This window comes from Manis pentadactyla, chromosome 16 (assembly GCF_030020395.1).
Source record: "Manis pentadactyla isolate mManPen7 chromosome 16, mManPen7.hap1, whole genome shotgun sequence".
NCBI classification, from domain to species: Eukaryota; Metazoa; Chordata; class Mammalia; order Pholidota; family Manidae; genus Manis; species Manis pentadactyla.
Window position 1 is genome coordinate 18480605 of NC_080034.1, and position 19242 is coordinate 18499846.

At 36.6% G+C, this 19242-nt stretch overlaps 1 protein-coding gene across 3 annotated transcripts in view; it reads left to right on the plus strand.

Annotated features, from left to right (window-relative positions):
- The first annotated feature begins 205 nt into the window (after positions 1 to 205).
- Positions 206 to 19242, plus strand: part of HMGCLL1 (3-hydroxymethyl-3-methylglutaryl-CoA lyase like 1) — a 183117-nt gene continuing 164080 nt past the window's right edge. For all 3 annotated transcript variants that reach the window (XM_036916326.2, XM_036916322.2, XM_036916327.2), the window contains exon 1: positions 206 to 384. In XM_036916326.2, coding sequence (XP_036772221.1) covers positions 277 to 384 — 108 coding nt within the window. In that variant the 5' untranslated portion in view covers positions 206 to 276. The remainder of the gene's footprint in view (positions 385 to 19242) is intronic.

Genomic DNA, 19242 nt, shown 5'->3' on the forward strand with positions numbered 1-19242 from the left:
TTGAAAGGCAAGGCTGTAGCTGGGCACAGAGCCCCCCACCCCGAACCGCGCGCCGGTCTCCTCCCGTTCGGACCTGTCCCTTGCCCGGGCGCCCCTGCCCGGGTGGGAAGCCGGGACCGGGCGCGCGCAGAGGCCGGCCGGAGCGCGGCAGGCACCCCACCTGGACGGCCGCCGCCCCCGCCCCCGCCCGGGCCGCGGGGCGTCCGCCGCAGGTGCCCGCGCCGCCGCAGTGCGTAGAGCCCGCGCCACCCGTCGCCGCGCAGCCCCGGGCCCGCCATGGGGAGCGTGCCGTCCGCCGTGAAGCACTGCCTCAGCCACCAGCAGCTGCTCCGGGAGCACCTCTGGATCGGGGACGCGGCGGCAGGGGCGGTCGACCCCGCGCAGGTACCGCCTCGCGGCCCCGGGCGGCCCCCCCTGCGCGCACTGCCCGCGGCCTCTGCCCCGTTCCGCCAGCCCCGCACCCCAGGGCCCGTGCTGCGGCAGCCCCGGCGGGGTAGGCCTCGCCCCTTGAAAGCTTTCCCATCGCCTCTGCCGGGAACGTGTAGACCCGCCCCTACAGATCAGACCCAGCACAGTCCCCACCGGGGCTGTTTGCAGGTCGCCCGCAGGAAACTGTTCCTTCTCTGTTTTCCCTTCGGAAGGGATGCATTATGTTATGCAATTTGTGTCGGTGGGCGCGCCTCCAAAATAGTGCCCTTCTTTTCAGTGCCCTTCCTCTACCGTGTAACAAAGACCACAGATCTGTCAGAATGGGAGACAGGAAAAGCGCCGAAGCCGACAGGGAAGGTTAGGAAAACACTGCAGATGAAATTATCTGTCCTATCGTTAATTATCCCTAATGTGTTTATGCTCCAGCGCACTTGAACACTCTTGAAAAATGTCTAAATAACACGATTTCAGACCAAAATGTATTCCCATGTGATTTCTGACCGCCCATTTTAATAGGCAACTTAATAGTATCCACATACTTGCGATTTTAATGCACTCTCAACCAGAAATGGCAAGTAAACTAGGGAAAACCCTAATATAAAGAAAGGTACTTTTCTCTTAAGAGCTTAAAATTTACAATTTTACAGATATAGTAACAGTGATAATTGCTGCGTGAATGTTAAAAGATTGAAAAAGGAAGGGACACTATGAGGATTTAGCCATTTTTTCTTTTATTTTGAGGGATGCAGAAATGTTTATTCCTGACTCCTCCTGTGAACAAAATGATAACATGTTAATTGTAATATTTTAGTCGATAATACTTTATTCTGTGGCTTGAAATCAGCTATTCCAATGTTAGTTATCTATTTTCCTATACATTTAGCTTAATCTCAGTTCAGTTTATCAATATGTGAAATTGTAGCATTAGTTCTGCAAACGAATTCACCTGTTTGTGGACTCTTTAAAAGAAACATTTTTCCTCATTACTTAAAAGATGGCATGGTCATCTGACTCAAAGCCTGCTGCTGACAGTGCAAGAGAGGAAGTTAATTCTTTGCCTTCACATATCTATTTAATTTTACTACATTCTAATTTGATCTATTATAACTTTTCTCCCAACTTTTATATTCAGTCTATTATGTAGTCAAAGATCCTTACTTTTACTCCCTTAATTTGATACTTTTTTCTGATATTTTCGCTGGATTAAAATTGTATTTCTCATGCCAGCCCCTTTGTCCAGATTTTGTGGGGTTGGAGGATGGTGGTACAGGCGAGGCTGCTATGTGAGGATGTCTACTTTTCCCTTTTAAAAGGTAGAAGCAGGGTAATTGAAAATGACTAGGATTACTGATGAAGCAATGTGGGGAATAGGATTTTGGACACAGCCTCATAAGACTTTTTGCTCCGTTTTGAGAAGAAACTTCTCTATTGTTTTATCCCCCAACTGCCTGGCCTGGGAAACTTCTGTTCCTTCCTCAAACACAGCTTAAATTTCACTTCTTTCTATCAACTCTGTTCTCCCTGCAGAATTAATACCCCATTTCTTGGCTCATGGCATTTTATGCATAATTCTCTTTTAGTCTCAATCTTGTTGAATTGTAATTTTTATGTCTGTCCTATTTGAACTCACAGCAGCATTGACACCTGGCACTTGACTCTTTTAAATTGATCTCCTTTCTTTGCTTCTATTTAACAATACTCTTATTGCTCAAAGCCCTGCCTCTCTGGTTCCTTAGTGTGGAATCAGACTGGCTTAGTGGCCAATGTCTGTCTGGTCAATGTTTAGGTTCCTAATGACTTCTTACGCACACTCACAGCTTCAGCGAGTTCCAGATTTATACTCCCATCCTGCTCTTAAGCTCTAGTCCTCACATTCAGGTGCTTACTTGACATCATCACTTGGATATCTCAAAAGCAATTCAAACTCCACATTTCCAAAATTGGATTCATGTTCTCTGCTTACAAACCCAGACCTTCAATATTTCCTACTGCAGGGAATATCATCACAATTAATTCAGTTCTACAAGTCACAAACCAAGAACTCCTTGTTTCCATTTCCCCACATCCAAAATTTTACTGCATCCTGCAGTTTTTCTTGAACTTCTCTCAAACCCATCTATTTTTCCAACTATACTGCTACTATCAGTTTTTAAATGATAGAGATACTAACATTAGTGGACCACTGGACTATTGCATTTCTTTCTCAACCCACTATCTATATAGCTAGTTCTGTTTCAAATAAGATCATGCTGTTCCCCTATTTCACAGCCTTCTATGAATTCCCACTGCTTTTAGGAATGAATACCAAAACTTTGAATGTGTTCTCTGAAGCATCAAATGGTTCTTCCATTGCATCTCTCTGCAACATCAAACTAAGTGGTTCTTTTTCTTGCCACAGTGGCCGCCTTCGAGTTCTCTCTGTTTCCTCTGGAAACGCAGTCTTTGTTTTCTTCTCTGCTAGGAAGGTTCTTTTCAGCTAATTAACTTCTATTCCAACCTTCAGATCTCAACTCAGATGTTGCTTTTTCATAAAATCTTTCCCAGACTCTCAAGGCAAGGAGCCATTGTTATATATTGCACAATGCACAATTTATTATATAAAATATTAATTACATATTTATTTTTGTGATTATTTGATGTTTAATTCTCTACCAGAGTCTAAGCATCATAAAAGTAAAGAAAAAATCTGCCACAGGATTCTCGGCAGCTCTGTGAATGCCAGGTTAGTTTTTGATGGCCAGTAAATATTGTTGTATTGCTGTATGAATAAATGAATGGATGTTTACCCTTCTAAGCCATAAAAATCTCATGCTTATGGGCACTGTGAAATTGTTCTCAGCACTTTCAAGGTCCAAAACAGTGATTAGTGCACTGTTGTACAATGAAAATATTTGTTAAATGAAGGCTAATGTGAGAAGAATAATACATGGTGTCAATAGAGTTTGGTGTTAGTGTTGGAAAATGGATTTTATTACTTTTTGTGTTTTACCTTTTCATAGGATCTAGTCATGCTTTGATGGGGAGAAAAGTCGAACATGGATTCTGAAGGGACAGCACAGTGCTTAAACAATTGTTTATTGTTAAATCTGGCGTAAAGAAGCATGGGCAGGAACCCTGTGATTTGAGATAATTTGGTTGCTGTTAGGACAGACAGAATGCTGTATTTTGAAAGACTCCTGTGCTAGACAATAGAAGATTGGAAATCAAGACCTTTTTCTGCTACCAGTGGATTCTGTGATTCTGTGCAGGCAATATCCTGGCTAGATCTTAAATTTTCAGTTTACACATTACAGATACTATATCCTGATAAATTGTTAGGATAAAATAAATATTGGGTGTGTGTATGTGTATTTACACATTTGAAGTTTAATGATTTATTATCAAATGTTAAATGGGTGAATGTGACTGAAAGGCTTACTCTGCCAGAGCACCAGTAATTAAATTCTCTGAGTCTCTAATTTTTTGCTAACGACATAGGTTTTATAGAAGATTACCTTAATAGACTGAGAGGTTAAAATTGTTCATTGTATAGAGCAAGCTATCTGTCAGGGCCTGTTTTATTTTCTATATTTGTCTCTGTTAAAATGGATATAATAACACTGGCTTAAACCAGTAATGTTTTAAAGTTTTGATTAAATTAAAGATCTCTAGTAAAGCAATCCCATTTTGATTTGCAAAGCAGTAGCTAAATTTCTTTATATATTAATACCCTGTAGCAACAATAAAATTTCCACAGACCTAAATTCTAACACAAGCGATGTTTTCAATGTATTACATTTATAAAAGAAAAATTGTAGATTATGTGAGATTAAATTCATAGTTATTTCACATTATTCTTGATCCTTTAAGTTAAATTTGCTGTCAGGAAAAAAATTATTATTCCAAGTAAAGTATTTGGTGTTAAAGGGTCTCTGGAATTTAACCCAAATGTATTATATTTCCACTTAAATTTAATCAAAGAATAATGTGACTATATACTTTTTCGTTTGCAAGTATGCAGCTGTTAGTACATTTACTAAATACCTTAGGATGACTTGGGGGAATTTTCAGGAAGGAATGAAAATACAATCCCACTGTTTGTTTTCTATTTGCCTCAGGTGTTTTTCTTTTTTTTCTCCCTTTTCCTCCTTTTCTTTTAACACTTTTTTTCTCCTATGGCTTTCTTTGAACTTACATATTTTTATTATTTGTTTTCCTCCTGCATTAGTGTGCTAGCTGTATATTATTTTTACTTTACCCTTAGTTTTGCTACCTATAAGATATCAATACAAACTTTATACAAATTAGTAGTTCTGACTTATTAAAAATACAAATATAATACCTTAACCCTATTTACTGATTTCTGCCTTTAAATTGTTAAATATATTTATTATATATATGGCATATTTGTAATATATTTTTACAGTCAGAATACGTTCATATTTATGTATTTTTTCTTTTCTTTGCTCTTTATTTCTTTCTTCATTTCTATTCTTCCACCTGCAATTACTTTCCTTCAACTATAAGTATTTGCTTTACTATTTTCTTTAGTAAAAATCTGCTGATGATTTCATCCAGTGTTTTATTTGTTGAAAGTTACAATTATTTTAATGCACACACATCTACATATATGTAATGTGCATAAATGTAAATTAATTTTATTATGCTTGTAAAAAGTTAAAATAATTGACAGCAATACAAAATGCAGATTTCTTAACAGATACAGTGGAAATGAGAGACAATGAAATCAGCTATTAGTCGTGTTTTTTGTTCTTTGATGATAATACATCTTTCACTTTCTTATGGTTTTTAACAATATGACTATTATGTGTCTGGTCTAAATTTTCTTTGTATATGCTAATGATTCAATGTGCTTCTTGGATCTGTGGCTTGATATTTGTTGGCTTTCATATGTTTTGGAAATTTTTCAATCATATCTCAAGTATTGCTTCTGTTTCGTATTAAATTCCCTCCATTTGGGCATGTAGCTTGAAGAATCTCAGAACTTGCCCTGTTCCCCATTTATTAGTTACTCTCATTTTTGTAGTCTTTTCTCTCCATACTAAGTCTGAATAGTTTCCTCTTACCTATATTCCATATCACCAATTCCCTCTTCAACTTTGTCTAATTTGCTGTTAAGCAAATTGAATTCTTAATTTTATTTGTGTTTTTGAATTAATGTATTTCTGTTTGATTTTAAAACCACTTTTCAGTGCTCTGCCATAATTCTCCATCTTGTCATAAATTCGTGAATGGGTTTATCAGAGTTATTTTAAGTTTCATGTCTTATACCTCCAATATTCTGATCTCTAATGGGTCTGTTTCATGTACCTTCCCTCGTGGAGTGCCTGCTAATTTTTTAGTTTGTTTGGTGTCAAAATAACAGAAGTAAAACCAGTGAGCCACTGAAGTAGTAATTAGCAAAAGTTTAGTGTGCACACATCAAACAGTTTGCGAACTCTGAGCACTTATGCCAAAACATGGCATGAAGTTTAGGAGTATATTGTTATAAAGCAGCTAATATAGTAAGAAAGCAGTAACTTTATTCTTCACAGTGATAGGTTATCATATGGAAATTTTCTTAAATGATACAGAGTTGGTTAGTGGTTTTCTCATGTCAATTTTAGAAAACAGTTTAAATTTTCCTTTTGATTTCCAGAGGCATAAGCAAGAAATGACCCATTCAAGTTAGTGTTGCAAAATAAGCTAAATTAAGTTGTGTGTGTATGACCAAACTGGTTTTGTCTGCTCAGGTGATTTCAAGGCTGGTCTTTATTAGTTTTTGGTTTTCAGGTCTCTAGTAAGGTTACAAATGTCTCCCCTCCTAGAATGCCTACTCATTTTTGAGTTTATGTTAAGCATATAATATGACAAATTATAGATATAATTTGAGATTCTGTATTGTACTATACTTCTATAGAAAGGATTACTTTTTTTTCCCCCTCCTTCACCCACACCTTTGGCAACCACCAATCTGTTCTCTGTATCTATGAGTTTGTTTTTTAGATTCCATATGTAAGATCTTACAGTATTTGCCTTTCTCTGTCTGACTTATTTCACTTAACATAATGCCCTCAAGGTCCATCCATCTTGTAACAAATGACAAGATTTTCTTCTTTTTTTATGGCTAAGTAATATTCTAAGTATGTGTATCACAAATTCTTTATCCTTTCATCTGCTAGTGAACTCTTAGGTTGATTTCATGTCTTGGCTATTGTAAATGATGCTGCAATGAATATGGAGGTGCCATATCTTTTTAAGATAATGATTTCCTTTCCTTCACATAAACAGTCAGAAGTGGAATTGCTTGATCATATGGTAGTTCTAATTTTAATTTTTTGAGGGTATTCTGTACTGTTGTCCATGGTGCCTGTACCAATTTACATTCCCATTAACAATGGGTTCTCTTTTCTCCACATCTTCACCAATGCTCATCATTTCTCGTCTTTTTTTGTAACAGCCATTCCTATAGGCGTGGGGTGCAGAAAGGATTAAATTTTGCTTCTGGAAAGTGCTACATGTTAAGTATAGCTTACTGTAAGCCAATCGGATGCTTAGCTAATTTGAGGCTGGGCCTGCTTCATTTGTGAGGGCTTGTCTTCTTCTCTTCACCCTTTTATTTTGTAGCTCTTCAGGGGTTCTAACTAAAAGACCTAAGGTGTTTACCAGGGTACCACTTCCTTATTGGGACTAGAACTCAGTATTTCCCCCTTAGCTTGTAAGGCTCCTGGAAGCTCTGGTTGATCTTCTCAGCTGCTGAGAGGGTTTTGGCAAATGCCTCCAGAAGAGAAGTCCTGCTGAATGTTGGTTTCCCCAGTTCCTATTTCTTCCACGTGGTATATTGGCCCTGAAGTACTCACTACCTTGGCAATTCTCTAAGCCTATCACATGTGTTTTACATTAATATTTTGTCCATATTTTCTGGTTGTTCTCAGGGAAAAGTTAGTTTTGAGCAAGCTAGTTCAAAGAGTAACAATATAACAGAAAATGTTAAAAATACCAATTTTACCATATAATTTGAATTGGAAAATATATTCATTTACCATATTACAAAAATTTTGAGGTGATTACATTCCAGGTCGTATGCAAACTGCTTCTTGTAACTATCCATCTATCCATCCATCCAGCTTTATTGAGATATAGTTGACATATAACACTGTGTAAGTTTAAGGTGTACAGATTTGATACACTTGTTTTGTTTTGCTAAATGGTTACCACCATAGAGTTAACTAACATCTTCATCACATCTCATAATATGGTGAAAACTTACAAGATCTACTCTCTTAGCAACTTTCAAGTATGTAATGCAGTATTTATTATATGTTATACATTCATGATGTTGTACATTTGATTCCCAAAATGTATTTACCGTATGGCTGAAGTTTGTATACAGTAACAACTTACTTCAAAAAAGGAATAAAAATTTGCTGAGTCATGAAAAAGCAGTATTTTATGGAAAAATGACTATTCTAATGTCCAAAATGAACTACAAATGAAAATTACCAAAGATAAAGAAGATATTTTTAAAGTAAAACTATATCCACCTTCAGCATCTGGCTTTAGGGAAACAATATACTGTATTTACTCCTTCTTTGTATTTGATATAGTTCAATAAAATTTGTTGATTGAATGACTCAATGAATGATTGAACAGATAGTTCCTTTATAATTTTATCTCAATTGATATAAATTTATTCCAGATCTTTCCATTTTATGAGCATGGATTTTGTAAACATTTTCTTCTTATTATTAACTTTTTCTTTTCCTCATTTCATTCCTGGTTTGTTCTCTTCCCCATTCCTCCCCTGTCTCTCTGCCTGTCTCTGTCTGTTGCTCTATAGGCCTTTCTACAAGTCTATGTATTTTATGAGTTTATTCAAAAAACATTTTGTAGTTTGTTGATCCTCTTGTTTGTATGTGTGATGTGCTAACAACCGATCTCTATTTTTTAAAACAAATACTTCTGTTTTCCTGCTTTTGGCATTAGTATGATAATTTATTTGAAATCCAGCTGTTTTAATTCAGCTAATTTTAATCTTTAAAAAAAAGTAAACACCTTAGGACAGTACATGCCCATTTCTCTTTGTTAAATTTGTCTCTTTTAGGCCATTTAGGTGAATTTAACTTGAGTTATGTATGCTGTGACTTGATAAGTTTAGCCTTTTTTTCTGCCGTATGTATAAGTCCCACCACTTAATGTTTCTTACCTTTGAGGCTATTTTGGTATCCTTATTTTATATGTAAGTCAATACTGTTGTTTGGAGAAAAAGATGTGTTTCATGGAATGAACTCATTCATTTTGAGAAAAAGTCTGTTTCATTATTATCACACTGTGGTTCCTTAAATAGCATGTTACCAGGTGCATTGCCATTCTCAAGAAGGTATTTGTTGACATAAGATATCTGATGGATGAGGTGAAAGTAGAGATTCCAATGTGTTGATGAAGCCATGATTTTAGTTTTGGGCATAACAAAGTTCAAAAGTTGAAAATGTAGGTATTTGTGGGCCGAGGCTTGATAAGGGAGCAATCACAAGAAATAATGAAGCTCTTTGTACGACCATATGAGCCAAAGGCTGGCGTGGACTAAAATTCTAGTGAATTTCACTGGAGATCAAATATTGGATGGAAAGTTCATCAAGACATTGACTACACTGCAGAACAGTGTCAAAATTGGGAGGGGAACGATGGTGACCTAGGTTTTAATGGCTTTAGTCTCTAAGGGATACAGGCTTTATCCTCAGCAGGGATAAAGGATAGTTGTGACCCAATCACATGGCTCTCAAAGGAGTAGGAGTTTTTATACAAGTTAAAAGGAGTAAACAGTCTTCAAGCAGTAATGGAAACCAAATACACCATTCATACTTACAGTCACTAAGCGGGTGTAGGAGACTAAGCGGTCTCTGTATGACAGAGTTACCGGTCAGGTGGCTTTCCACAAGGGTGATCGTGGCTTCATACAAGGCCAGAAGATGATGGGAATGTTGAGTAAAGAGGCGGAGAATGTGGTGGAGCTTGTTATTATAGAGCTGAATTTCCAGCTGGAAAAATAGACTTGAGTCTTAGCATAATGGGAAAGGCAGAGAACTATGTGGGGTTGGGCAGAAGAAGTAGATGATTGTTGAGAATAATATGTTGGGAAATAACTAAAGAAAACAGAATTGTGAAATAAGGTGAGTTGCCAGGTGAATGACCCTCAACAGTGTGACGGAGGGGGGTCTCTTTGGGTATCCCAGTGTGAGCCCAACCAAGTCCCTGATCAGCATCAAAATCTGCATCTCTCAAGAATGGAGATGCTCGATTTTGGAGTTACCTTTAATTTGAATTGACTTATATGTGCTTTTGGGAAAAAAAGGGTTTGTCGAGACAGTTCATGTATTGATTCCCAAAGAGAAATGCCTGGCTCATAAATGCTGAGGCCAAGGACAGAAACTAAGGGCTGTCACTTGGTCTCTGTGCCACAGGGGAGTATGCTCCCTAGTGTTTTATGAGATCAGTATAAGACTTTATAAAATCCTCCTCATATTTTATATAAATTCCCTTTTGAAAGGACTTTTTGTAGCTTCATACTACCTCTATTGCATGTTCAGTATGTACTAGGCACTGCCTAATTGCATTCTATGCAATAACTCATTTAATGTTTGAAACAATCCATTTTATAAATTTAGTCATTGGGATGCAGAAAGGCTAAATAACTTGTTCATGTTGAATAGCTAGTGAGCAGCAGAGCTCGGAATTGAATTCAGGCTGTTACAGTCCCAGAGCCCCCAGTTTTCACCACTATTCCAGTGCTTCCTAAACTTTCCTGGTGATAAGAATCACCTGAGGTGTTAAATGTCCTGGAAATTCTGAATCAGTAGCTCTTTGTTGGAGCTCAACCATCGTTGTTTTTACTTCACCTCGTTTTGGAAGACACCGTGCTGGGGGGTGCTCCTGCCCCTCTATCCCTGTATCTGCTGCCGTAGAGTCTGCTGTCACATCAGGTGTCCTCTAATCTGTCTTTGCAGAGCTTCTGGCTCCTGCCCAAGAAAGACTGCTATGATTTTCAACTTCCCTTCTGTCCTCTTTGAGGTTGAGACTAGAGTTCTGCCTGGAACAGAATTGTGTTGGATACAAAAGGAAAAACAACTTGGTTTCCAATAAATTTCCTGTTCCCTTCAATCGCCGATACTTTCTGTCCTTGGATTTCTGTTGGCCCCTGTATTCCTTGCTTTCTCTAATTCCAGCTGGCTTTCGCAACGTTCCCTCCCCCCACCCCACGTTCTTGTTTTTTCCATTAGCTCTGCACTCCTCCAAGTCTTCTGGCTTTCCTTATGCTTATTCACTCTGGTGTAACTTTCCCTGACCCTTTCTTCTCCTCTTGTCTATCCCTATCCAAGTCCAGCTTTTACTTTTGTTTCTTTTTATTTTCCCTAATCAACCAAAGGCCTAGGTTGTGCAGATCCATACCATTATGGGTCACTGTCATGTCGCAGATGGTATTTAAAAGAACTAAAGCAAAAATGTATATTTAGGGAATATCATTTTAACAGAAATTTTTATTTGACAGTGATTGTCCAGCCTGCTTGAAGCCCTAATAATAAAAGCAGCATAGGGAATCCTAGTTTCCTCCCGTTGGTCTCTCTGCTGTTAGTCTAAGTAGGAGAAGCAGATTGGATGCTGCACAGCTGACCCAAATAGAACCTCTAGAAATATTTTGTTGGTTTAAGTACCCTTGAAAGATAAGTCCTTACAAATGCCTTAAGCAGGATTTGAACTCTTTATTCATCTATTGGGCTGCCTTGCACATCCAGGTTATCTTCCTGTGCCCTTGAATATTTAATTTAGTTTTGTGAACTTTGATGGACAATGACATAGGGATACTTAAATGAGACCATCTAGGGCATTTCTGAACACTGGTTTATTTTTAACCAGTGCAGAGTCTAACCATACTTATTCAGCAGGCAGGAAATTGTCTTTAAATTACCAGAAATTTGCCATCCTCCATTTTTAGATGATCTTCCTTTTCTGGGTGATCAGAATTCAGTCTTAAATGAACACTCAGAAATTTTAAAATTTCTTTTCCTGGTTGTAACCAACCTGATGAACCCATTTTAATGCTCTTTTCTTACAGAAAATAATGCCTGTTGGTAGATCTTGTTCCCAGGTATTCATTCTAAAATCGGACTCTAGGTAAAGAGAATTCTACATGAAGATAATTAAAAATATTATTCAAGTTCATAGAAGTTTATATTTTTAAACTTTTTTTCATACAATTTATATGAAAGCCACAAAACAAGAATGGAAAAGCTCTCTGAAAAATAAAACATACAAACAAAAGCTGTTTGTAGACATTGATGAAGGGATCAGAGCTATGAGTTCCAAACACATTTTTGATAGAAAGAGCTGATACTGCCTTCCCTGGTCTGTAAAAAGACAGAGCTGTGTTCTGGGTCTCTGATACTTGTAAGGTGGTGAGGACCATGGAGAAGAGGCCAAGTGCTGTGGAAGAAAAAACCACTAAAGCTTCTGTTCCAAGGTTACTGTCCAGGCCAGTTTCATTCTTCATTGCTGTGTTCTCTCCAGATCTCTTAAATCTCTTAGTTGCTCTTTCAAAAATGTCTAAAAGCTCTGAAAGCTCATTTCTTCATTCTGCTTTTTATTCACATCACTTTTTTACCTCCTGCAATTATTTTTTGCAGTTCAACTAGAAACACAAGCCTGTAAACTTGTTCTAATTCAGTGTTGGTGATGATGATAGTAGTCTTTGTGCTGGAGGTAGAGTTAAAGACAGGTGGGATTTGGAGAGAGAGAGAAGGCATGTCTGGTCAGAATAAGATTGAAAATTAGTGGGCAGAACTAATATAGTGAAATCATGAATTATTCAGTTATATATGTATGTGAATATGTACATATCAACCTTTTGTCTACATCTATATCATCTATCTGTCTACCTATCACATATGTAAGCTATTGTCTCTTACAGGAAAAATTAAGTCCACTGGTCTTAAAAATTGTCAATTTTTTCATATTTAAATTGAAGATGGATGCTCACTTTTTAAGAGTAGAACTTTTAAGTTTTCTCTTGTGTCCTTTGTGTCTCCCCCTGCCAACCCAATTCTTGTATAGTACTTAGTGTAGCTGTATTTGTTTTCTGCACTGAAGCAGAGTTCCCTAACAAGTATGTTTGTAGAGATGAAAATATCTCTTTAGTAAGTATATACTGTTTGCAGTGCTAGATTGAGGTCTTCTCAATGGATGAGATTCTATATTTTATTTACCTTTCTGTTATCCAGAAGATCTAAATTCTTAGATCCTCTTCAGATGTTTATAGAACTAAATAGTTTGTATGTGCTAAATATAGCAAACATCCATAGTATAAACTTCAGGTGCTTTTAGCCAAATTAAATGACTTTCTGATTGGCAAAAATATGTATTTAACTATATCAAAGATATTTTTATAAGCTAGAATTAGTATTGTGAACTCTTACATGTTATATTTCATATTGGCCTATAACATTTTTATATCAATGTACTAGTGTTTTAAGTTTGAAATCCTATTCTTTTTCTTTCTTGGCTACCTTTGTAAATGTCAGGGAAAGTAGAATCTAACTTTTTGTTCATTTTCCATATCTGTTTTTATTGAGTAAATTCACATAATGTGCACTATGCATCTTCTCATGACTCCATTTTACAGGAGAAAATGTAGAAACATTAAAGGGTGCCATTATACCCTCAGGGTGATGCAGCTTCTCTGTTGCAGTGTCTAAGCTATGGTTTCTGATTTTGGATTTAGTATTTGGGCTGAATATCCCACTGATAGTAAGTGCATCAAATGTCAGCTTATGCTTGTAACTTTCCAAGTCACAGTTTGTTGGATCTATGAAGTAGGAAAATGCAGAGGGCAGGAAACTTCAACTACATAAAAATGCCTTTAATATAAGTTTCAGTCTATGAAATCAGCATTTCATAAAGTCTTTTTGGTAAACTTTATTAACAAGCAATGGGGTTTAAAAGCTTGGCAAAGAAGGAGGCAGGAAACCCCAAAGAGAACATGTCTGTCAGATGTCTTTCCTTCTGGGGTTTCCTTCCAAATGTTTTCGGATCTTGAAGGAAGTGGAGTGGCTCTCTGCCACCACTTTCATACATCTGTAACCCACTGAGTGTACAGAGTCTGGCATTCACGCTTTAAATTCTTTACTCAATCTGTACTTATTTCACCATGAAATAGAAGCCAATCATAGGTTACTGTTAAAGTTAAAATATGAATCTTTAGTTAGACAGAATTTCTACTTTTTGAGAATTTTGATTTAAGGGGTGGGAATTCTCTGATTTTTTAAACATGATATAGAACAGTTTAAACCCTGCATTTTGCAGAATGCTGTGGACCCTGTCAAATGTAAAAGCTGAGGGCAGTTTGGAACTCTGTGTAGGTTTCAGGGCTGCGTTTAAAAGATGTTTGCAAGACCTGTGGAGAAACAGATGTAGTTATCCAGTTTCGCTCATGAATGCCTGCTATCATTTAGTCCCCATTCCCTTATGACAAGATTTTAATATTTAATTTAATATCATTCTCCTGAAAGTATTTTCTAGTAAATATTGAAAGAAAAACTTGAGCTAAAGGAGATGGAACATAAGCCTGCATAAATACTTCTCTCTGGAGAACCAGATCTCTTAAATCTCTTAGTTGCTCTTTGAAGAATGTATGCAGGTGTTGACCTTTTGGTAGGAAGGACATAGCGATAACTTGGGAAGTAAAATGTCAATCATTTGTCTTAATCAAAAGTATTGTTAAGGGGCAGTAGTATTATTTTAGCTTACCTGCCCTAGATTTGCTACTGACTTATTGCATGGGACAAATGAAAGAACACGAGATACAAAATGCTATGCTAACTGCTAATAGAGTTTTATGAACAAGAGTTTGGGAAATTGTATAGTAGGAATAATAATATCAACCACTCTTTGTCAGACAGCACACTTATTCCAGTGACTTTGCTAAAGGCAAGCTTCTGAACTCTTACAGTTCTGTAAAGAAGATCCTGTTATTGTCACTTCTAATGTAAGGAAAGGGAAGCTCAGTGAGTTCATAAAACTCTCCCCAGACTGCCACATACCTAGTAGGGGCACTGGACTTGAATTTATGCATTACATCAAAATAGTCTATTGACCAGTAAGAACTTCAATATGAGAACATTATTTTGTACTCCTTTTGTATAACATTGTTTTGTTTAACATGTCATGTTCTAGATTAATCTATCATTTTAAGGAATTGAATGCAGTTGGTTACAAATGACTTCAGATGACAGAGCTCAACTTCCATCAGTTCATTTTGAGATCCAGCATTAGAAATTGAGGTGGATGAACTTGGTGAATCATTTTTTCTTCAGAGACTGGTTATTTAGACTCCTTAAAATGATCCCATATTTCTTTATAACCTTTCTTGGCCCTCTCTTTTTACTCTACGCATACCAGAGCCCTTCCTGTTCCCCTGCACTCAGGCAAAGCATTTTATAGGATATTTCTGAGACATACACCTTTCCTTAGTTTTTCAGTAGGAGGCCCCAAACTCAGGGCAAGTACAGTTGACTCAAAGTCCTATCAAAAAGGTCTGATTTATATAAAACGTACACGTATCAGATATTGTGTACACAGATTTCATAAACATATTTTGAATTCCTGGATAGCTTGTGTTGGAAAACCTTTTTTACTTCAGTCATTGCATCTTTATCCTTTTTTCTAAGTGGCCATTCAAAACTACAGTATGTCAAGTAAAACCATACTATAATATAATAAGTGGAATTTTAAAAGAACCCTCAGTTACCTAAATTGTGAAGTGATATCGTGAGGTTAATAAAAACCTTTGTTAAAAAGACATGGGCTGTTTGACATATAGAAGACAGTAATTTTCGGTCACTTGTCACTGAAATCAGAAAAGTAAAGATAAATAACTTATATACAGTTAATCATAGAATAAAAAAAATAATGGATGAGAAAGAAAAAATAATGACAAGATAGTTCTTCTTATACCCACAATGTTCCCTTCAGAGAAAAACTTCATGATACTCCCATTTGAGGAGCTGAGGAATCATAGCCAGTCCCCTCATGACTGCACATTTGAGTGGAGTTTATACTATCACTGATGCACTTTCACACGGCCTTGCTGCACTTCCATTTCTGCTCAGCATTTCTAAAAACCATGTTGGAAGTGTGGAAAGTGAGACGGCTAGGAGTTCCCTCAGGCCTGTTTCAGTAACGCCTAATTTCTCCTGCCTATGGATGGACAGATGCGGATGTTGTTCCTTGGGAGCATCAGGCTGTGATGTTGCATTGTCTACCTCTAGGGAAGCCACAGTGGAGTCACCTTAAAAGCCAGAGCAAGAGAAGACCAGCAGGTCCTTTTCAAACTCTTGGGAAAGGAAAATAAAAATGAGATCCTTGTAATTCATTTTGTATGAACTCCTCTTCATCCAGATTTGGTGAAGCCACATGTAAAACTTGGTATCGGATTACTTAATTACTTAGACTTCATGTAATAACTTTCTTCTTTGTTGTGATTCATAATTTAGTTGGAGACATTTTCTGTTGACCAATAGGGACCAAAGTGGAAAGTGAATGCTGAGAACTTTTTCAGAATGTTTAAATTACTTAAAGCAGGCTGACACATGCTAGAAAATAATATCTCATGAATTCCCAGGAAGGTATCATAAGTGCAAAAACTTAAATTTGTGACTGTCATTAGTGAAATATGCAACTCTCATGTGCTACAGAAATCACAGGAATTGAAAATAATACTAAGTATATTCTTACAGTTTTTCTGTTTGTATTTCTCTTGTGGCAGAGCATAATTATATTTGGTCTATAGGGTGTGTGTTTTACTTTTTGCATTTGAGTTTTAACATCCTGCTAGCACATATCAATACGTTTCTTAGAACACTAGTTTAAAATTTATTAGCTCTGATCTGCTAAAAAATCAGATATTTCCCAGTGATGATAAATTTTAGTTGCTCTGATTTTCCTGAAGATAAATATTTATAGCTCATAAACTTGTTCCTATTAATATGTGTTTGTTGATTAATATTAGCATGCATATATAATCCCCACTGAAAATGACACCATCCATATCCAAACATGTTTGAGGATGCATCAGTGGAAGTCTTTATGTGTGTAGGTGTATGTCTATGAATATATGTAAGTACGTATTTATTATGTTTGGTAAATGATGGTATATCAAAGCATATTTTTTGGAGCTAGAGCACCTGGGGGAAAGTGACGGTTGGGCTAAAGAGAAATTAGAGCCTGGAGCAATTGAGGACCGATATAATAAGTGAGGAGGGACCACTGAAACGTGGGCATGTAGGAGAAGGCACTGATTAGGATAGAATCTTCCACAATGCCTGCTGTTTGTCCCATCTGCCTTGTAATTGATTGCTTAGCCTATTCTGCTGTCATCTTTGAGTGTCCATGAAGCTATGATACATTACTTCAAATAAGCTTTCAAATAACCATTTAATGTATTAGATTTGTTATGGTTAATACATTTTGGGTAATAGGACCTACTCTTACTACTGCTAGACCAAACCCACGTAAGTTAGCCATTGATGTCCCAACCCTTTCTCTCCACAAGGACTGAAAAGAGACCCCTAGAGGGCAGGTGGCCTGGTGGCAGAGGACCAGACCCTGAGGCCTTTCCTTAACAACCATCTCCTATTCTCGCAAACTTTTCAGTGTTAAAATAGTGACTACCTGTGTGTGTATGTTTCTTTTAGTATACTGTAATATATGTAGGTGTGTTCCTGATATTTGTGTTTCTAAAGTACGGCTGGAAATTTAAAGAGACATAGAAAAATGTTTAGATGACTTGTCAACTTTGTAAAGCAATTTTATAGACTCATTTGAGATTCTGGTGTTATGGTTTAAAATTTCATCCATTATTTACTCTAGTGTATGTTAAGAAGACCGATTTGAAATGGCCCAAGTGAGGAAAGATACATCATTTCCACTGAGATATGAAGTCATAGCATTTAAAAGAAAGGAGTTAGAAAGTGCTATTGAAACTATGGAATTAGAAGGGATATTAATATAAAATTTAAATTTAAATTTTTATATTTTAATGATAGAAGGATTTTATCGATTTTGTAGTTGATGGTGATAGGCTGTTACTTAAGAATAATCATACAAATTTTTTTTAATTGGCTTAAGCTAGACCTGTGTTTCTCAAATTGTGGTTCTTAGATTAACATCACCATCATCCCTGAGCTGATTAGAAATGTAAATTCATGGACCCAAGCTGACCTAATGAATCATAATCTCTGGAGATGGTCCCAGGAAACTGTGTTTTAACAAGCTCTATAGGGGATTCTGACTTAAAGAAATTGTCCATGACTAAAGCCTTATAATCTATACAGGAAACAGCTGGAATTAGGAGGCTTGGGGTTTGTCTCAGTCTTATGTTATAGGGACCTTATTTTCTTATTTCTAAAAAAGAACCTACATTAACTGGGATTGTAGAATAAATAAGATCAAAGTTTTAAATATGATTTTTGTAAGATAATATGGTTTAATTGTATTCAAAGTTGTTATTAATATGAATTTCAAAGAGTTATTTTAATAAACATTGCCTAATACTAGTTTAGAATAAATAGTTGGTTCAGATATTTACATTTACTGAATAAATTAAATAAATAATGTTGCCAAAATGAACTGTATATACACAATAAAATTAAACTTTATTGAGCAACCTGATGAATTTTATTAGAAATTAGATTTCCAAATAGAAGCTTAGTTCACTTAGCTGGAAGACATAAAGACTAATTAGTCTTTGCATGTAACCTGTTTGTTAACTGTTCCTCTGAGGAATAGTTGAAAATAAGCCACTATAATTATTTTTTAATAGAAATTGAAAAGAAAAATATTGATTTATTGCCTAAAATGGCTGATAAAGGTTGCATCGATCTTTAGCACAACTGTGCAAAGCTTGTTTTTCTTTGTTTTGATGTTTCAGTCCGCAGATGTTAGCTGTTTTTGTGAGGAAATAATGGTGTTAGCTATGAGTTTTCTTGGAAAGAAAGAGCTTAAAAGCTTTGGAGTACTGGACTCACAGCCTGCACAGCCAGATGAACATGGATGGAATGTTAGGTGAAGTCCCTGGGGAGTCATTCCCCAGCAGCATCTGGAAGGAAACAATAAGTGACTGGAGGGTTTACTTTTCAAGCAAATGATTAAGAGGAGATTAAATGAAGGTGTTAGGATGTGAGGGAGAGAAGGAAGCGCTGAAGGTGTATATATAATATGGAACAGAGGGATTATGGAAAAGACTTAACAGAATGAACTATAGATCATAGCTGAATTTATAAAGAGCTGGAATTGGTATTTGCACAGAACAGTTTATGGGTATCACTTGAAACAATGTAAGAGTTACATAATACAAAACTTAATGGGACATATTTTTTGGGGAAGGAATAAAGGACAGTGATGATGTCTGGTTATTTAGAGCCACTGGAAATCATTTCTTAAGAGTTAGAAAGATGTCGTGCATTACTCTTTTATAGTCTTACTCCAATTATACTGGCCCTGCTTTAAAGTCCAAAGAAAGCTCTGGACTTTGGAAGTGGAAATCCAAGGCTTTGATCTAGTGAGTGGTTTTGCTTCAACAGTTTGATTCTAATATGTTCATAATGCATAATGACAGAGTTGCTATGCATCCTTCACACAAAATTCAAAAAATGGTTTTGCTCTTCTTGTGAATAATCTTATCTTCCTGCTCATTTCTCTTGCTTACTGACCAGTTCTCCACTCCCAACTGTGAATGAATGAATGAATTAGTGAATACAAGAATGGATCAGTGAATAAATAAATAAA